At 37.0% G+C, this 20,160-nt stretch overlaps 1 protein-coding gene across 1 annotated transcript in view; it reads right to left on the bottom strand.

The window, feature by feature from the left end:
* Positions 1-9,494: 9,494 nt before the first annotated feature.
* The window catches only part of mlphb (melanophilin b), a 37,673-nt gene continuing 27,007 nt past the window's right edge, over positions 9,495-20,160 (bottom strand). The window contains exons 8-14 of the mRNA XM_062431335.1: positions 18,951-19,034; positions 15,784-16,074; positions 14,660-14,809; positions 14,478-14,546; positions 12,452-12,500; positions 11,830-11,924; positions 9,495-9,521 (exon numbers count right to left, since the gene is read on the bottom strand). Of these exons, the coding sequence (XP_062287319.1) occupies positions 9,495-9,521; positions 11,830-11,924; positions 12,452-12,500; positions 14,478-14,546; positions 14,660-14,809; positions 15,784-16,074; positions 18,951-19,034 (765 nt within the window). The remainder of the gene's footprint in view (positions 9,522-11,829; positions 11,925-12,451; positions 12,501-14,477; positions 14,547-14,659; positions 14,810-15,783; positions 16,075-18,950; positions 19,035-20,160) is intronic.

Here is a 20,160-nt window from a genome sequence, read left to right on the forward strand (position 1 = left end):
AGAGCACTAAAAGGCTTTTTTTGATTCCTGATCCAATGCAACACTTCTTTGATCCTTAAGAGAACAATTAAGGAATGCAATTTCACTTATTTGCCAGGGAAGAAATAAGGCTTCAAGCTATTCGGTATCATACATGTAGGAGTGCTTGGCTTCGGGGTTACAGTTTGCTTTTAACATCGTTTGTTGATGATCCCACGCTGGTCGTTCTCATTTTCCTCAGTTGGTTTCTGGATCAGCTTCCAGCAGGCTGTAAATGCTCGGACTCTTTGCCAGATGTTAACTGATACAAATTACCTTCATTCAGTGTCTCCTGCTCCTCCTCTTGTGACTGTCTGCATGTGATCACACTGAGCGGAGATCCCTCAGAAAAGGCAGCGTTCGGTCGTGTCTGGTTGCCAAATTTCCTTATGCACAATAGAGACCCTGTCAAGGTTCATAGCGATAATAATAGATAAAAAATATTATGACAGTGTAAACTTTGGATGTGTTTCCATTATGCAACAATATGCTGCAGGCTGTTGTTCTGGAGGCAGAAATGAGAACTTAAATAGTAAAGAAACAGCATTAAAACATGTTTTTACTGGCTGTCAGTCTTAGTGTTTAGTTCTGACAACTTATGGTAAACTAAATGAATGAAGGTTTTGCATTTAAAGGAATAGTTCATTTTGGAAAATACACTTTTTGTGAAGAGCGAGATGAGAAATTTGAAATAAATTTCACATCTGTCCATTAAGAATGGAGCTGGAGTCAGGCTATGTTTTATATAGGACATTTCATACGCAAGAACATTTAAAGTGATTTACATAATGCAAAAGATTAAAAGAACAAGAATAAGACCAATACAAAAACAAGACTAGTAAAAAAGCATTAAAAGGCAGCATAAAGGATAAAAATGACAAAGTGTAGCTCTAAAGTTAGCTCTTCATTGTAGATTTAAGAGAAGTGGAAATTGTCAGGTGGTTTCTTCCTGATGTGAAAAGCACAGAAACTAAAAGCAGCTTCATCATGTTTAGTACTTTATAACTGTATAACTTTATAAACCACCAGTAAACCAGCACCAGCTGACCTAAAAACCCTTTTACTTTTCTTACTGTTCATACTGTGAGAAGATTACATGAAATTCACTTTGTCAATTCTATTTGTTTATCAGACTAATGTCTAATTAAGCATGATAATGACGCAGCTCCAAACAGGCTATGCACAGCAGAGTCTTTTCATCACATGAAGAGTGCCAGTATGTCCAGAGACAAAAAAACAACATCTGCGCTCATCAACCACATCCAGGAATCCTCAGTGCAGCTGGAGAGACTGCACACAACTTGGTGTCAATATGTGTATTTTTTAACTTTGGACAAAGCCAGTTTCATTTTTTATTTTTTTTAAATGAAATTTTGGACTGTTTTAAATTTCGAAACAGTTTCTGTCCCTGAAAACATTTTTATAGCTGACTGAAATCACTTGTTTAGAACTATAAATTCTGCTGTTACTTGACCTTAGAGATTTTATTTTCTTTGATTTGTAAATGTGTTTTTTCAAAACTTCAGTATGTTTTAATATGCCGTGCTCTGAAATGGTATTAAATTAGCACAAATACAATCTCCTAGGGCGCCAGTCTTGCTCTAACATTTTGCATTCAGGCCAGCTAGAGCCACATGTGCAAGTGACTGTCTCCCCTGCAGTCAGTCACTTGGTCTTTGCACAATATTCTCCTTCATTTTTCTCCATACTCACATAACAATCTGCTTGTCTGATGCATGGCTCCAAGTGTGGACTTTTTTGCTGCTCAATGATTTAAAACATCGCTGAGATCATAGATGATAAATTGTCACTCAAAAGAGGCTTTAGTGTGCTGATTGAAACCAAGCTTCTGTACGACCGGAGGAGCTGCTGGCCCTGGTTTTGACTTGGGATGCTTCTCAGAAACAAAGGAACACCTCACGCTGAGGAGATAAAATGCAGTAAAAGTAAAACAAAGTTTGGTTGTCATTATGAGCGTATAAATCTTGTGAATAAAAAGCAACCTTCAATTCTGCTATTTCACATCTTGCAGATGTTGTGTAAACCTCTGGAGCGAACTCAGTCGAATGTGTTTCTCAGAGTTTAACTGTTGAGCTGTTAATACAACCAATGTGAAAATAAAACAATGAAAACTGGAGTCTGTTACATATTCAAAAGATGCAAAAGTGAAGATACTCATTCTCCATTCTTGATTGAGTTTAATTTTTATTTCTGGGGGGCATAGAGGTTATGAAATGCTCTATTTTGACAACACATGTCAACACAATGATTGGAAGGTAAAACAGAGTTTGGGGAGTAACTACAACCTGGCTAATTATCCTGATTGTTCTGCCATTTACTAGCTGCTCCATGCTCGACAGCCAAGCCAAGGAGCAGAACCAGGCTGCGCGATGTAGGCCTATACTTAAACCCTTCATTGTATTTAAATATGGATAAGCATTTCCACTTCATACCATGATACAAAAGTGAAGCCAAAATATCTCCATTCAGGGAGCTTCCATCTTGCTTGTGTGACATCTTTTGGAGCCAGAGTCTGAGCACTAGAGTCGGACCGAGGGTCGTCCGACAGATGGCTTTTTTGAGAGCGTCTGTTAAAGCTGTCAATCATGACATCACACACCCTTTTCTTATTGTCAAATAACTATATAAAAAATGAAAAATGACACAAATCTGTACTGTATTTTTAAAATTTCACTCATGTACCATCTGCTAACATGGAAGGGGCTGGGATTTTTGACCTATACTGCAGCCAGCCACCAGGGGGTGATCAAGATGTTTTGGCTTCACTTTTGGGGAGCTGTCATGACATCGTAGGAGCTAAGCTAGCCCTGACTGGATAATTTGCTAGCATGGTCACCATTAGCTGTAGGCTTAACAGTGTTATCCTTTGTGTTTTCATTAAAATCTTAAAATGCCTGTATGTTGGTATGAAATCATTATGGAAACTTATGTTATTTATTTTGGAAGGGTGTCCAATAAGTTAGTTTCATAGTAATTGTTTATATGTTTTGCTGATAATTAAATTCAAAACAAAATTCCTCCAAACTAAATGAAGGTAAAAGAACAGTAAGAGTAACCTCGTTAGCAATTAAGGCTAAATAAAAGTAGCCTACCAATGCCTTTGACTGCGTAAACCTTGTCTTGCACATCACAGTAGTCCCTAAAGAGTCTACATTGCGGTGTAACAGCCACAGTTAAAATTGTAGGTCATGTTAAACGCTTTAGACCAGAAAGACTTTTTCCAACAACTATTTGGCTGAAAAACAGTAAACACACACTGAATATTTTAACCAAGCTGCTGTGAACAGCCGAACGTGTTTATACTGACTCTGCTGCAACAACCGCAGCTGCAAAGTCTTCAAAGTGGAGAAATCGAAATTTTAAGCAAATCTGACATTAATGTTGTGTGTTTTGAACTTGGTATCTGTAGTTTATCTCAGTTAATTTTACAGTTTTTAAACTCATGATACATCTTTGTCAAGTCACATTTTTAAGGCAGTTTTCTAAGTTGAAGCAGTTTAACGTGTTCTACAGTTTGCCATCCGTGTGTATGTGGTATCAGCCCTTTATTCATGAGATGGACTGTAATGCTAAAAAGCAATGCGTTCAAAATTTTAGAAGCCTGACAAACTTTTTCAGCATATGCACCTGTTGAGTAACTTTCATTGGAGTAAATGTGATGCCTCTTCACATTTCAATACAGTGCAACACTACTTTACAGCTTTTTCACTCATCGAGGTCATTGCAGGAATATTTTTCCTCCATACAGCATTCAGTATGAAGTTGTCCTTAAAACTGAGGGATACAAAAAGTAATGTTTGATATTGCATTCTGACTTTATTCTTTTATGTAATTTTTTTTATGTGATCTTTCATGTAATTAGCATACAAAACATTTTCCCAGACTTTCTAAAGTACAAGTCAACAATCACATTCTTATGTCTGCCTTCTTAAAAAAAATACATGCAATTAAAGAATAAAATAAAACCAATACAAATAACTTACATTACATTTTCTCAGTGACTCATATGTGTGTTTAGAAAACTCTAAAATCGGTCTGAGCCATCAGTAAAACCCCCAAAAATGAACAAAACAAATGTGAACAATAAGACACCCAAAAGCATTTTTTACTGTGTGATTCAAACATTGTTCTCACTGTCAGCTGTTGGTCTATAAACTCTGGCTGTGATAAAAGCCAGATGCTCGTTTCTCCTCACAACTTTTCGGCCAAATCGTCCCACGGGTCTGATCCCTCTGCCTGTATACCATGAGGCATCGATATCTGGATCTGGACAAAAAGAACAGGCAACGATTACTCAGTTAAAGGACCAGTGTGTACGATTTAGTGGCATCTAGTGGTGAGATTGCATCCAACTCCCACACTCCCTTTTCAAACATGTAGGAGAATCTACGGTAACCCAAAACTGACGAAAAATTGAAAAGGCCTTCTCTAGAGCCAGGTAGCCGTTCTGGGCTACTGTAGAAACACAGTGGTGCAACATGCAACATCCTATGTAGATATAAAGTGGTCATGCTAAGGCAACATTATATAACTAATGTAATATCATCTTCCATATCTGCCAAGTCTGTTTTGTTAGATACCTCGGGACCACATACACCCTGGACCTTTAACCTCCAACACACATGATATAATAATACTGTAACCTGATCTAATGTGCTACTAATTAAAACTGCCAACAAATGGTTTGAGTGTTAGTATGCTGAAAAGAAATAAAGAGAAATAGTAACTTTAAAGGTATTTAAAGGTGCACTTTATACATGTAGCTGGATCTTAGGAGATCTGAGATAATTATCTAAGAGGGTCAGTTCACCCATATTACAACCCCCAACCCCAAAAAAACCCTCCATACTTTCCCATTTAACCCCAGTGGTATCTAGCCATTTTATTTAATCAGGTTTTGACGTATCTGTGTCTGAGATTTCCCCAAAACAATGGCGTTAAATGGAAATTAGTTTGAATTTTAAGAACACATAGGTAGCATTTGTTCTCGTTTTAAAAATTAAATAATAATATAATGCTTACAAAGGATCTCAATAACTTCAGAATGAAAAAAATCATAGGGAATGCAGATGAAAAATAGTCTAACTGTGGTGCATTTATATCAGTGGTTATTAACATGTCCTGTCCATGTTAAATACAACAATAAAGAGAAGGAGCTTTGACTTTTTTCTCTTCTCCATGCAGCTTTAAATAAGTTGAAGTTGTACCAGAAACCACTAATATGCTTCTACAAAAAACAATAAATAAATACATGAATAAATAAATAAAACACAATTTGTTCCAGCATTTTAAAACATTCACATTTACTCACTGATCGCTTTACTGCATAAATAAATTGCTAATTGTAATTGGGGAAAGCTTTGGATACATAAGCAAACATTAGAAAATATAAACTGTGTACTGAATTAAATACAAATGACTGGTAATAAACTCCAGAGATGTCACAAGAAACACAATGAAATAGCATTTCATTACAATCAGATGGGTTTTAAAGAATGCATGGTTTTATCATGTCATAAGCACTTTGGGTCTCCATATAATTGTGTCATCAGTTAAGTATCTCTTACTTCTGATGATCATGGACCCGCCTCGATGAGGTCCACATAGAGCTTGACTCAGCAACAGAACGACAGCACAGAGTACTGCACACAGCCTCATTGCAGCTCGACCTGCATCAAAGAGAAACATGAAACCAATCACATCTACAACCAGCGTCCAAATTCAGCTGATAGAGGAGCATCGGAGCTGACACTTTTAATAGGAAATGCAGTTTTGATCAATTGATATGTGATCTCTGCTGATAAAGAAGATTACAATGATTATTTTTACAGCAGATATTAATGTCTCCATCAAGCCAAATAAATGGAAGTTGGAGAGTTGCCTGTTTCGAAGTGACTTGTAAATCTTCTCTGGCCTCAAAATGAAAATGAATTTGTTCCAACTGTTTTAAAATTCAAGCATAGATGAATAAACTGTGTCAGAGTACATGAGCCAGAGTTGCTAAAGCAGCAGTCTGAATCATTTTTTCCTTTCCTTAATCCCAACAGACGTTTTGGCTCCACTTTGCCTTGATTACACAGTTGCATTATCTCTTATCCAAACTATATCTGACCTAGTTTTCATCACAGGAATATTGAACATTTAAATTAAAACTTACCGTGAGTAACAATGTTTGTCAGATGGTTTGAGCAGCAGCAGCACCAAACTTCACTTGCTTGTTTCGCACTCAGTAAAAGCCACAGGTGTGAATCCTTTTCTCCTTCTAAGTATGAAATGACATCTTATTATAATCCCAAAAGACTGGACACAATAAAAAGAGTAATAGACTAATAATCGTGTTCTTACCTGCACTAGGTGGTGGATGCACCTCTGAGGTTCCTGGTTGTCAGTTTGAGTTGATCAGTGATTCATCATCTCTTTATATTCCAGCAGGAGGGGCAGCAATATGTTGACATGCTGATGTCACCCACTCCTCAACAACAATGTATACTGCTCTTATGATACACGTGACATGCACTGACTGACTGATTATTATTTAGCATTATTTGCAGCATCAAATCAAGGAAATTCCTTCCAGCTGCTCCATGTCTCAACTCAACACATGTGCTGCTTAACTTTCAAACATTAACAATGGATCAGAATGAGTAAACAACACAGGCATTTATTACAAAAATTATTAGCAAGTAGCAAAATAAAGCAATAAGCAGGAATTGGCTGAGCAGTGAGTGTCCGACAGTCTCAGACCGGATGGAAATAAAAGACATTTACAACATGGAAAGATTAACATTTTCCCTGAGACATGATACAGAGAAGGGTAACAGATTTGGGAAGAAATGGAGATGGTACTTGGATCTGAGATGATTGCATTACAGTATGTTTGCTTTGGTTGGAGAATTTTATCTTTTATTTTTTTATTTTTCCAAACTGGACTGGGAGTTTTAAAGTGGACGTTGTGGATTTACGGAGGAACACTCCCTCTGATTGAGGGTCTCTCAAAGGACAGATGTGGACGAACCCAATCTATTCCCCATCTACGCCCATTTTCTTTTTGCATGATATCTAACATTTCACACTGCAGTAGAAGACCCTACGCATATGTATTTTGTGTTTTTATGAAAAATTATTGCCAAAACAATAAAAACAAAGTTGAAAAAAAACATTAAAAGTAGATCAAGGAGCTTATTTCATATTTTTAGGGTGCTGTCAGATCCTATGACAAAATAAATCCTTAAATAGGTCATCCAAGAGATCCTCATTATTAAGATACTGTAACATCTCTATGTCATTAAAAGCAACAATATATAAGACAAAAACATGTTTAAATGTGGAAATAATTGGTATTTCTACTTTAATATTAGTTTAATTTGGAATAACCTTCCTTTAACGTCCATTTGCCAAAACATTTAAAGTTTAACGACCATGACAGCAGCTTGTGAGAGCACACTGATGCAATCTTTCCTGCCGATTTAAGAAACCAACGGGGCAAATGTCCAGTCTGTCACCACGACAGGCAAATATGAATTCCTATTTGAAGCCGCTGACACTGTATCGACTATGAATACATGATTTTCTGAGGTTACACTGACTTAATGTGATTCTGCCACAGACACAGGCAACAAAAGCGATTACGTTGGGTAAAATTATATTTATAAGGTCACAAACTACATAAGTGTCTACCACACAAAAAAAGAAGATAAAACAACAGCATCAGTTTAGTTTGTAAATAATTTAATAAGACTAATGAAACAAAGTATGTTATTACATGACTAAAATAATGCTAATAATTTAACCCAGGCTTGAAGTAATGTGTTTAGTGACGACACACACACACACACACACACACACACACACACACACACACACACACACACACACACACACACACACACACACACACACACACACACACACACACACACACACACACCTCAGATTTTCCACTGATATGGTTCATTTCTCTTGGCTCCAATTGTGAAACTGAAGATTTGACATCATACAAACAATAAAATGGAAAAATAATCTTTAAGAAATCTACAGATGACGTACAAATTCAAGGACAGCGGAGGCCACGAGATGAGATTCATATCCTTGTCATTCATATCCAACCACTTAGTGACTCTTTGTGTCCTGAGTGGAAGCATCTGCATTTGAAGCGTTTCTCCACTCTTACATTTAGTATTATCCTTTAGATTGTGTCCACCTGTATGTGCATATAATAAATTACAATCAGGAAATTGTTTTTTATATTCCTTTATCAACCACTGTACCCAAATATGTATGATATCCTTCACTGAATTTCAAATAACTGTTAAAATGCATTTATTTTATTGCAAAATCTCCCCCCCCCCCCCTAAATAAATAAAAATAAAAGAGACATGTCAATTAAAAAGAATTAACCAAGTCCCAATTTGGGTAACATTTTTAGCTGCAATTTGAACATACCACTATTCTTTATTATAATATGCAAAAAGTCAATATAAAACTATTGATTATGAATGAGCAGTAAAAGTAATATTCCGTTAAAGCCGCAATCTGCAACATAACAGCGAGATGTACAAGATTTACAAGTCTAATATAAATACGTTTGAGATATTATGCCATAATATTTGTTTATACTGTAGATGTGTATATTCTGTGTTCATTCAATTCATGTATCGAAATACATTTACACTACTTTCAAGTGTTTTCTATTGATAATTAAAATCATTAACAAATCAAAAAACATCAAAAAGCATAAAAATATGAAAATGTGAAACTATTTGAAGTTTGATTCGTATAGTTGGATTGTGGATCTGCAATGATCAGTAAATTAATCAATTAGTCGATTGACAGAGTTTTTTTGATAATCGTTTTGAGTCATTTTTAAAGAAAAATGTCTTCTTTTCTTTTGCTTCTAGCTTCAAATATGAGATTTATTAGTATAGATCAAATATCTTTTGGTTGTGGGCTGTTGATGGGGACAAAACAAAACATTTGAGGACATCACATATTTGTCGTTCTACTGACATTTTATAAACCAAGCGACTAATTGATTAATTGAGAAAATCTTTAACTGATTAATTGATAGTGAAAATAACTGTTATTTGCAGCTCTAACATTGTTTTTGGACAGTATGATTATCAGAAGAAGACAAATCAAACGCTTTAAAACCTGGTTTCATTTGTACTGTGTGAATATTGAAATAACTAACTGTATATTTCAGATTAACTTAATGCTTCTAAACCTAAGATGTAGGTCTAGAAAAGTTAGTGCATATAATGTGTAACTCAAACACATAGTATAAATACAATGTGGATCTAGCCCAGTAAAAATAACACAATATCACAACGACACATTTTTAAATATAAACTCAAGCTGATGAAAGTCTTTGAAATGTAAATGTGAAACTCTTTAAGGAGACTTAAATCCATTCCAGCTGAATTCCAAACTTCTCGGTCACACTATGCTCAGCCGCCTCATGAACCCTGCGTCATTACTGGCTTCTGCAAAGAGAGACAAAAGGGAGACACACAGAAAGACAATGATTGGCTGCTTCATCAATAGCTACGTAGGGTGATGAATCATTCCATGCGTCGATTGGATTTATGAAAGCTGTGAAATCATTAAGAGCAACTGAGAGAAAAGAAATCAATAAAATTAATAGAACTGTTGGCGATTGAGATTTAAAGGTTTTGAAAGCATCACAATTAATCACATATTCAAAGCACATTAAAGGGAAAATCAACATTTTTTTAATTTCAGCAGAAAATATCTCTAATATTCATCCCCAAGTTCTTCGGAAGATGGATATGAAGCAAACAGTGATCACCAAAAGAAGATCACAGCTCTTGTTGAGCAGTGTTGCTATGTTTGTACTGCTGGAGTTTGTTTTTGTTTTTTTCACTGTTGACTGGATGAAGACCTACTTATTGCATTTGGCTCCCAGTCTGTTAAAATTAAATAACAGCTAAGAAATACTACTCAGCATGGACAGACTCGGAGGCGTCTCATTCATAGTTTGGTTGTTTTCTTCTTGTTTAACAAGTTACACCTGAGAATGATATTACATGGCTGCCTTTCAAATCTTTGTCGTTAGCTTAAAGTAGAGCTGCTAAACTAGACTTTTATATAATACTGAAAGTAGAAAACACATCAGGGTATTTAAGATCAGAGTAAACATCCATATATTTATATATCTTGTTATTTTTCCATCTCATTCAGCCTTTAATAGTCCCCAGTTTTCTTGGCAGGATTCATGTGCTGGTTTATTTGAATTACAACAAAACATAAGAAATCATCATATGGATAGTTTTGGTGCTTGCATAAAAATGAACAAAATAAATTGGTCCTTACCTCTCCCACAAATGAAAACTTTAAAAAGCAAGGCGTGGCACATTTGGCATATGCTCTCACAAATGCAAGATTTGCACAGCATGTGTATATTAATAGAGAAGAAGCTATTTCTAACCACTACAAAGCCTGATTGGAAGCCAACCACCAGTAAGAGAAGCCAAAACCCAGTGTTCCCAGTGAATGAAGACTTCATTTCCAACAATGGATCCACTTGAAAGGAAAGCATTTTCTTAAAGGAATAGTTTGACATTTTTGGAAATATGCTAATTCACGTTCCTGCCGAGAGTTAGATGAGAGGATTAATATCATAATATAATGTCAGTGTGATAAATATGAAGCTACAGCCAGCAGCGCGGTTATCTGAGCTTTGTATAAAGAATGGAAACAGAAGGAAACAACTTTGTTTTGGTTATTACTCATCAGCCCCCGACTACATCTCTCAAGTGTTGTGTCCTTAAAGTAACTGAAAGTCTCTCAGATTTATTGCTTCAATGTGTGTACAAATAACACAACACTACACTTTCAAACCTAGTGCACTGTATACAAAGTCCAATTTTGCATGCATGTGATACGCCAAACGTCAATATAATGCGGCTTTGTTTTATTTTATGAGGTGATTTTTGGAGTATTAGTGGGAAGGGTGTTAGATGGCTAAATAACTGGTTGGCAAAATGTTTCAAAAGCAGCAGGAGATATGTGTTCAAGACCACATAATAGACATCTTAACTGCTGATTTGTAGCATTTTAACCAAAACTATGATCTTTCCCTAAAACTAGCCAAGTGTTTTTTGGCCTTAAACTAAACCAACTGTGCTAAATGACAGGGAAAGGGTTACAAATGTGGTATTAAATTGGCGTGCCACTTGCAAGCAAAACTGGACTATGTCGCATGCACCTCATACAATTCAAAAGCATAAAAAATATGTTGTTTGAACGTAGATTGTGAGAACAGCTGATCAGACTCTATTGGATTGAAGATGAAAAGCGTTAGCTGTAGTTGTCCCTAAACTTTATAGTATAGTTGGTTTAATAGTTTTGTAATAATATAATGCTTGTAGGGTGTCATATGAATACTTTTTTACTTACTTACTCATATTTCTCGGCTGGGGGCAGTGACTTCCTGATGTATTAATTAGTGAACTTTTCCCCTGTTGTTTCCCTCTTGCTAAGCTAAGCTAACTGGCTGCTAGCTGTAGCTTCATATCTAACAGACAAACATGACAGTGATATTTATATTCTCATCTAACCCTTTCGAGCAAGCCTATTTCCTAAAATGTCAAACTATTCCTGTAAATTTAACATCCAACATGTTTAAGATAATCAACGCTAAATCAACTTTCACTTTCACATGTTTTAATTTTCTTTTTTTGTTGTTGCTTTTCTCCGAATGGTAGCTATAAAATATTGGAAATAAACTCTTCAGTACTGCACTCAGCACCACACAGCGGGGGGTCATACCGCACAGGGGGCCGTGGTCTTGGGCTTGGCCACTGGGTTCCTCTGTGTCAGGGAGCCCCTGTAGAGGGAGTTCCTCTCAAACCTGTCCACCTGGCCTGCAAACATACAGTACATCCATATTCTACTGTCTCTTTTTAAAAATGTAGTACAATTATGAAGTCAGACTGGGATTTGACTGGGATGTCGTTTTGTTACAAACCTAAAAGCTGGAAGCATATTTGGTGCCAGTGGAGGTTTGGGAATTTCAAATGAGGGTCACAAACAACAGGCGTTATTGGAAAAGTAGGCAAGGTATAGTCGGTCATTTGATGGCCAAGATTCATGGGTTTTAAAATAACTTAAAACCCTGAAAATGTTGTGTTATATCACTATTCTGCCTCAAAATATCTTACTATATATAGTACAATACGCTTGTTGGAATTCTGCATCTAGAGAGTTTAAGTATCTGATATCCTGCTGAGAAAATCAAGCTCATACATACAATAGGACACAGTGTTCATCTGACTTAACCCGGTGCACAAAACAGATCATCATGTTCTCTGAGTTTAACAAGGTTAAGATGTTTTGAGTGAGTCGGGAGGCCCTGGGGATCACGCTCAGGGGCAGCAGTGTTGGTGCTTACTTGTGGGAAAGTTGTGGGAAGGCCTTCTTGCTTGGACCGGGATTGCAGACTGGAAGACATACAAAGAAGGAGACAAACAGAAAAACACACACAAAAAAGGATAACAGTGAGAATGTGGGACAATTTATGACCTATCATCTTTTTTTTCTTTTTTCTTTTGGCACCTGAAGAAGTAGAAAAGTTTATTAGAGACAGGCCTGCTATCTAATCTAAGAGGGAGGGGCTACAAAACTGCAAGTCATATATAAGACAAGCAATAGGAATAAATCTCTGCCTCCAAAAATAACTCCAGAGTGCACTACAGTATGCGAAAGGTATTTTACTTAAAGAAAGATATTTTATCATGATATGAAACATCTGTGATTTAAGGCAATATGGCACTAGTTACTATAAGACTGGTAGCTACTGGACCGAATTAAAACCCAGATTTCGTGCCTCATTTCAGTGCCACGATGATGGAAATATAAATATAAAGATAGATAGATGGATGGATGGATGGATGGATGGATGGATGGATGGATGGATGGATAGAGAGATAGATAGATAGATAGATAGATAGATAGATAGATAGATAGATAGATAGATAGATAGATAGATAGATAGATAGATAGATAGATAGATAGATAGATAGATAGATAGATAGATAGATAGATAGATAGATAGATAGATAGATAGATTTTTTGTCATTGTACAAAAATACAATGAAAATCTGTTTAGCAGCTCTTCAGTAAAATCAAAAAGTGCAATCAATAAGCAGAGAAGCATCTGGTTATAGATTTGAACTGCTTGTGTGAACAAATGCCAATTACATCAGCCAGCAGTGTGAGTGTCTTGGGCCCACACTAGGGATGGGGAGTAAATTATTGATCCCTTGCAATGTGGAGACCTTTGACAGCAGCTTTTCCTCAGGGTTGAATGTGCAGAACAATGCTATTAGTCAGGAGAGGTGCTGTATTTTCATTTATCCATTAATTCATTCATATTTATGTGTAAAAGAATTACTGAAGTTTGAGTTTGTAGAAATACCAACTCAAAATGTATTTTGCTGTCATTAGTACTGTTACTGTTATTTAATGTTAAACTTGAGTTAGCGTATTGTTCAATTAAAGGGTTCAAATGTACCTTTGCAATTAAATAATGTCGTTCTTTAATGTCGCTAGCTAAAGTTTTGTATCCTTTCATACATCAATATTGGAAAAACCCCAAACGATACCCATCACTATTAAGAGGTTTCTGACTTCAGTGGGATTTACCTGGTTAGACCTGCATTAACTGAGCAGGTATGAAACAAGTTGTGAACATAAGATTAACATATCATCACCTTTTCGAGTTGACATGAGCTTGTTAGCAAACAGCTGCTTATTTCCACATCCACCAGTTACGAGGCAACATTATCATTCATTTGGAGTCTGTCCACCTGGTGAATATAAGTCCAATACTCACTCTCTCTTTAAGCTCTGTTTTTGCTCTTTACCAGCTCCTGAGCTTCTTCTCTGAACAGCTGCCTACTGTGGCTGAAAACAACACTATCAGAGTGCTGAGAGTAAACCGAAACAGTAAAGTTGCTAAAGGAAATTGATCATCCGCTACAGGTTCATCACTATGAACAACGCCTCTGACACACACGCATTATTGGTTGATAGATTGTTATCATAAAAACTCTTGATTACAACTGCTTTAAACAAAGATTAAAAGATTAAAAGAAAACATTTTTAAATAAAACAACTGTGTTAATATTTGACTCAGGGATGACTCATAGGAGGAGATGACTCTTTCTCATCTCACTCAGCATCTTTGCCTCATTTCAACTCTCCCACGCTCCACAGGGGAGGTTTTTGGCACTCTTTTCTGGCTTTGTTCTGGTGAATATCCTGTTGTTTCCCCAATGGTGAAAGTCAAGTCTTGAATAATCAGTTAAGCACAGGAAAGCAAAGCAAATCTTTAATGCCCCACCTTTCACTGTAATGTAATTCCCATCTGAATGTGTCTTCAGATTGAAATAAACATAGAAGTGAAATGTCTTTACCCTTCTCTTTTTATCCGTTGGCATACCAGCAGCGTTCAGAGCAGCAATCCTATCCTCGATGTAAGAGACCTTTGGATGAAAAGAAAAAAGTAACTCTGCATAGTTGTACCTTTTTTGTTTGTATTCATAGAATAAAACTAACATGCCAGCTAATTTTAACTCAGCCTCTGGTTTCGCTTTACCTCACTCTGGGCATTCTGGACATCAGCAGCTGCTTGGGCTACCTTGTCCGACAGCTCAACAAGTAAGGCTGTTGAGCCTTTGATGCTTGACTTCATTCCCTCCTCCCGGGGGGGCCGCCTCCTATCCAGGCTGTTTGTTGAATAGTTTGTCTGCAAAAGAAATGTTGAGGACATTCTGTGTTTAATGGTTTCTCACATAAAAAAAACGTTTGTATATTCTGCCAAGTCATAACATTTCAGGTTTAAAAAAAATGTGTTTAGGGTGTTTTTACTGCTCTCAAATGTAAATATGTAAGGGCTAATGATTTAAGATGGGCTTAAACATCGATCTTAGTAGCCGTTTAGTTAACTTAACATTATTAGTTTAAAAAAAGAGACTTAAGAGAGTCATGCTTCCTTAAACTGCATATCCTGAAGTGGCATGTTGTCCCTCATAGTTTACTTTAGCCAATGAAGCAGAAGGGGTTTGATAATAAGCAGAACAGAAAACATGGGCTTCTGGGGAATCAAAAGGTTCAAACCAGGAACAAGACTGTCAGACTGCCAACCAGTTTCACAAGTCTGTTCCTTATCAGATTAGAAATCCACAGGAGTGTATGTGTTATAATTTAGCATGTATGTTTTCATGCAACTATGAGTCAGTCTTACATGATACTTTAAATTCTTGCAGTTTTGTGTAAAAATGAGGCATGCTGTTTGCAAGTGGTATAAAAAAATATATCATTACTCACTAAGGCATTGTAGATGTGGAACTTTAGAGGGGAAAATGCCAGTAAAAACAAATAAGGCAACCCACCACAGCAGCTAAGAAAGAGTAATTTTCCTAATCCAATCCCTGCTTTAGAAAATCTGGGAAAGATGGTTGCAGAGGAAATCTAAACATCAGGGCTCAGTTACTTGATTTATTACTACAGTATGTGCTTGAACTGGTTTCTAGCGGAGATGGTATGGAATTTCATCAATCAGGGTCTTTTAAAAGTACAAAATGTGCAGCAAACCAGATGTGCAGTGAGTAAATTTCTGATAAATGTCCTGGCATAAAATGAAGTGTTAATCCAAGTATGAGTGCTTGTGTGAATACGGATTTGTTCCTCTGCTGATGTGTAACTTATTCATATGTCTACCTTCAGAGAGAGAGTCTGCTCAGGCTGCCTCTCCCCGACTCGGGAGAGCACGATACTTGTTCTGGATGTGGGTCTGGAAGGTATCCTAGAAGGCTTGGCTTCTCTCTCTGGACTCCTCCATGCTTGGATCTCCTGGGATTTTACTGGCATGTTTACCTTCTCTGATTCTTCCTCATCAGAGAGGCTGTGGTCGCTGATGTTGTCCGTCATCTCGTGCAGCTTCTGTCTTAGCTGCTGCTCCTCTAGGTCCACTTCCTCCCACTGAGGAAGAGGAGAGGCGCTGTCTGGAGTCTGAAAAAACTTGTTGGTCTGTAAGAACAAAGCCAAGAATATGTGGCTGAGAGAAATTAACTATGCCATTAGACTTCACAGTCAACCTCATCATTAGTGAGATTTAAAATATATTTCTTAGGTAAAAGAAGATCGCATAATGCCTCAGAAATTCATTACTGATTGTTTTTTGTGGGTTTCTTCTGGGTCCACAGCCCAAAGACAAATAGATGATGGGACACTTTTGCAGCCAAGGAAACTGTCCTTGTAATCGCAACCTCCCCGGTTCTTATTTCCCTCATATCCTGTAAGGTCTCTACTGTCTGCTATTCAATAAAAGCGTAAAATGCCCCAAAGAATACTTGGAGATCTGGAGAGTCCAATTTAATGGCCTAACCCCCTTCCAGAAACAATCATAGCAACTGTAACTAGTCACCGCCAGCCTATTAAGCTTGGATTTTGCTGAGGCAATGTGCATGGGACTGTAGCTAGTGACAACTACCAGTTGTTCGGAGGAACCTTAAAGTGCAATGCCTCCGACTGCTACTAGATGCTGGCTCCAAAAAAACTCTGGCTCTTTTTAACTCACATTAGAAATACTAAGTCAACAAGTTTTTCTGACGTGTCATGGTTTCAATCGCTGAAATCAGGCCCTTTAGTTGTGCGTTGGTGGTCATTTGGGAAATTATTGCTCCGCTAATGACACCTGAAGACTTATCATGGCATGGCTGTCTGCCATGTGGGCTTTGATTGACAGCTGTGATTGACATTTAACTCACCTGCTGTCCTCCCAGGCACCTGGAATTGCACCGAATCAGACTATTCTTACAACATTTCACTAAGTTTAATGTTACTTGATTATGATACCTGCCCTGTTGGCACAATTTGACTAAAGTAGCTGACATTGGTGCAAGTGCTCAATGCTCCCAGTTGGATTCAAGCTAGCGAGGCATGTTTCCAGAGTGAGAAAGGCAACACCCTGCACTCCTGATTTGGAAAGAGCCAGAACCTTCCAAATAAAAGCACTGAACTTTAGCAGCCACTCTGGGCTTCAAACCTGCTCCAATGCAAACCAACTGGTGATGTAACACCTTGCTACATCCATCTTTATATACAGTCTATGGGCTGTAGTGAGAGAGACAATCAGTAAATGAGTCATTTGGATGATGGTGTCCTTGTTTTGCCTTTCTAAAACCAACAATACAAGGGCAGAATTGTAAAAAAGAGTTTAAAATGGATGTCTTGCTACCTACAGTACAGTAGTATTCTAGCATCAATGTTACCTCCAAAGGCAAGGAGCATATCATTGGCTGACTACATTACATTTTTGGGATTACAGATTCTTTTTGAGGACATACACTGTGTTGAAACCATGATGATACTGTAACTAGTTTTTATCGAGTTTGTATGTCAGTGTTGTTCATTGTTTTGTTGAAGAAGGTTTAAAACATAACTGCTTCCCACCCAGGTAGCTGACTGGCTGCCATTTTGCTCAGATTTGCAAACAGAGGCCCAACCTGGAAAATCATGCAGCCGACAGAATATTTTTTAAATCCAGATGGTGAGAAGACCGTTTGTTCCAGCTGTCAAAATCAATGTTCATCGGCTAACACAAGAAGCCTGCTTTTGCTTATTCTGTTTAATTATGAAATTGAAGAAGACCCATTGTTTTAAAGAGGTTTTAAACTTTTCGAGTGGTAAATCTGCTACTGTTAGCCTTGTAAACTGCTACTGCTAGCAACACTAGCAGTGGCAGGGCATAGTGAATAGGCCCGTAGTGACCAACTGTGTTAGACTGTTAAATTGTCCAGCTGTGTTGCTCTACTTTCTGCCCAATGTATGCTGGGATAGACCTCTCTCCCCACCATGCCACTGAGATCTCTGTGATCTTGAGAGCTAGCATACATGGAAGAAGAATAGATCATATAGTAGATAGATACACAAAAGCATGATGAGAATAATGGACATTAACACAGACCTGTGTTGTGTGCAGACTCTGCTCTGACAATACCAGCACAACATTCGCTACATGGAAATTGATTTAAGCTGTGGTTCGCCGCAAGAGAGACGAAAAAACCATGACTCTATCAAATATTGCTCTCATTTGAAGCCAAATACCCACTAATTATAATGATGGTATTGGTGTGGATTTCAAAGCTCACATCCCAATTAAAAACAGACATCAAACCCACATAAGACACCACCAGTGCTAAGGCAGGGACGAGTAGGAGTAACTATGTGCCTCTCCTTATTATCAGAAGGCTTGAACAATGAGTTTCAGATACAATAATTTATTTTTAGGATAGAAAAATCTTAAGTAACTAAACAAATAAATTAAAAAAACCCACATCCTGTTTATCTTTACCAGAAAGTTAGAGGAAGGGCCACGTGCATGCACAAGATTGAACTGTTGACTGTTGTAAAGCTACACTGGGAGGATATAAAGTTCATCTGGCTGACATTTTAACAAACTAGGCCTTTTAAATCTAGCAGACGTGGCATACCACTTGTTTGGAGTTTTGTTTCTGGCTAAATCTAATTATCAACTTTTTATTTTTTATGGTTTTCTGTTGGTTTTATAATAACAATTTGCTCATTTTTTTCTCATGTGCTTTAGTCTGAAACTGTTTATATTGTCTTGTTATCAGTATGTAAGTCATCTGTGACACACTTTAAATTGCACTAACCTGTAGGAATGGTACAGTACAAATCAAGTTTGATTGACTAATTGAACAGATGTCTGAAACACACGTTATCCAAATTGCATTATGGGTCTAGGGGGTAGAGGGTGTTGAATGTTGTACAGATTATAAAATTCCTTGAGGGGAATTTGTGATGTTGACTTATATAAATAAAGATGACCATTAAAAAAAAGTTGTTTTTTTTAATGGGTTTACCTGGTCGTATGTCGGGGTGACCTTCTGTTCTAAGCGGTTCAAGAGGGCCTCAATGGCTGACATGCGTCTGTTCAAGTCAGTGACCTGAAGAAAGACAGACAGACTATTGTAAAATGAGGAGGATGAAATAATAAAAACATGACGTACTGTATAGTCCATAGTTTACATGACACTGGAGGATTTGATCTTTATGTAACAGCATGTCATATGATATAAATTTCACTCATGCTGAACAAATCAAAAGTCAAATTGGCACCGAAATAAGACTTTCAAACACAGATGGCTTTCAATTTATTTTGCACTTGATAAAGTTCATGCTGCACTTTCACATGTTCTCATCAGAGTCTGAGCTCTGAGCCAAATCACCTCATCCCCAAATCTGATTTCACTATAATTGAGAGGTTCTTCTCTAAAATGAAATGAATGAAACCACAACAGTACAGAGTCCATCCTGACTGGAAGTTTAAAAAAAGGAGAAAAGAAATAAAATTACACTATTACTATGCAATTTTTTTTCAGGAAAATGTGAAATGTAAGAAATGTTCACTTAGAGAACAGTAATGTAATTTTACTTTTCCTAAGCTGCCTCTAGGAGCAGAAATAGTCATAATCTAGTCAGAAGTACGGCAGACAGTCTGATCTTTGATGATTTTTGATTTCAAAGAAACTTTCTTCGCCTCTCAGACAACATTTCCTTCAAGAGTATCTCTAAATCCTACCTTCCTTCCTGGGATTCCCACTGGAACATTTATTGAAAAGAAACCATGTGAGAGGTTTAGAGGGAAAAATCCCTATTTGGTGGAGCTGTTAACAACTCATAGACATCTGAAATGTGACTCTGACTACACACTGGTTTTTGTAAGATGTCAAAAGTCAAAAAGGTTGTGATTTTTTTCAGTGATCTTTCAATAACATTTTATCCCTTAACTTTATTTCTTGATTATATTGGTTATTGATTATTGTGGTAAGGTTTATAAGCAGAGTTTGTCCTCACGTTGTATATTCTTGAGCAGGTTTGGTGGCTCTGTTTCACTATCACAATTTAATCCATAATAAACATTTCGCCATTGTAACTGATGAAGATGTGAAATGTTATACTTCTTTACTCCATTACTAATATGTAATAAAGAATTATTTTACAGTTTTGTTTGACTTTAGGAGTCTTTTGAGGGACAGAAAGTGTCTATTTGTTTTGGACTCAGCACCTTCT

Source organism: Scomber scombrus, chromosome 13 (assembly GCF_963691925.1).
Source record: "Scomber scombrus chromosome 13, fScoSco1.1, whole genome shotgun sequence".
Taxonomy (NCBI): Eukaryota; Metazoa; Chordata; class Actinopteri; order Scombriformes; family Scombridae; genus Scomber; species Scomber scombrus.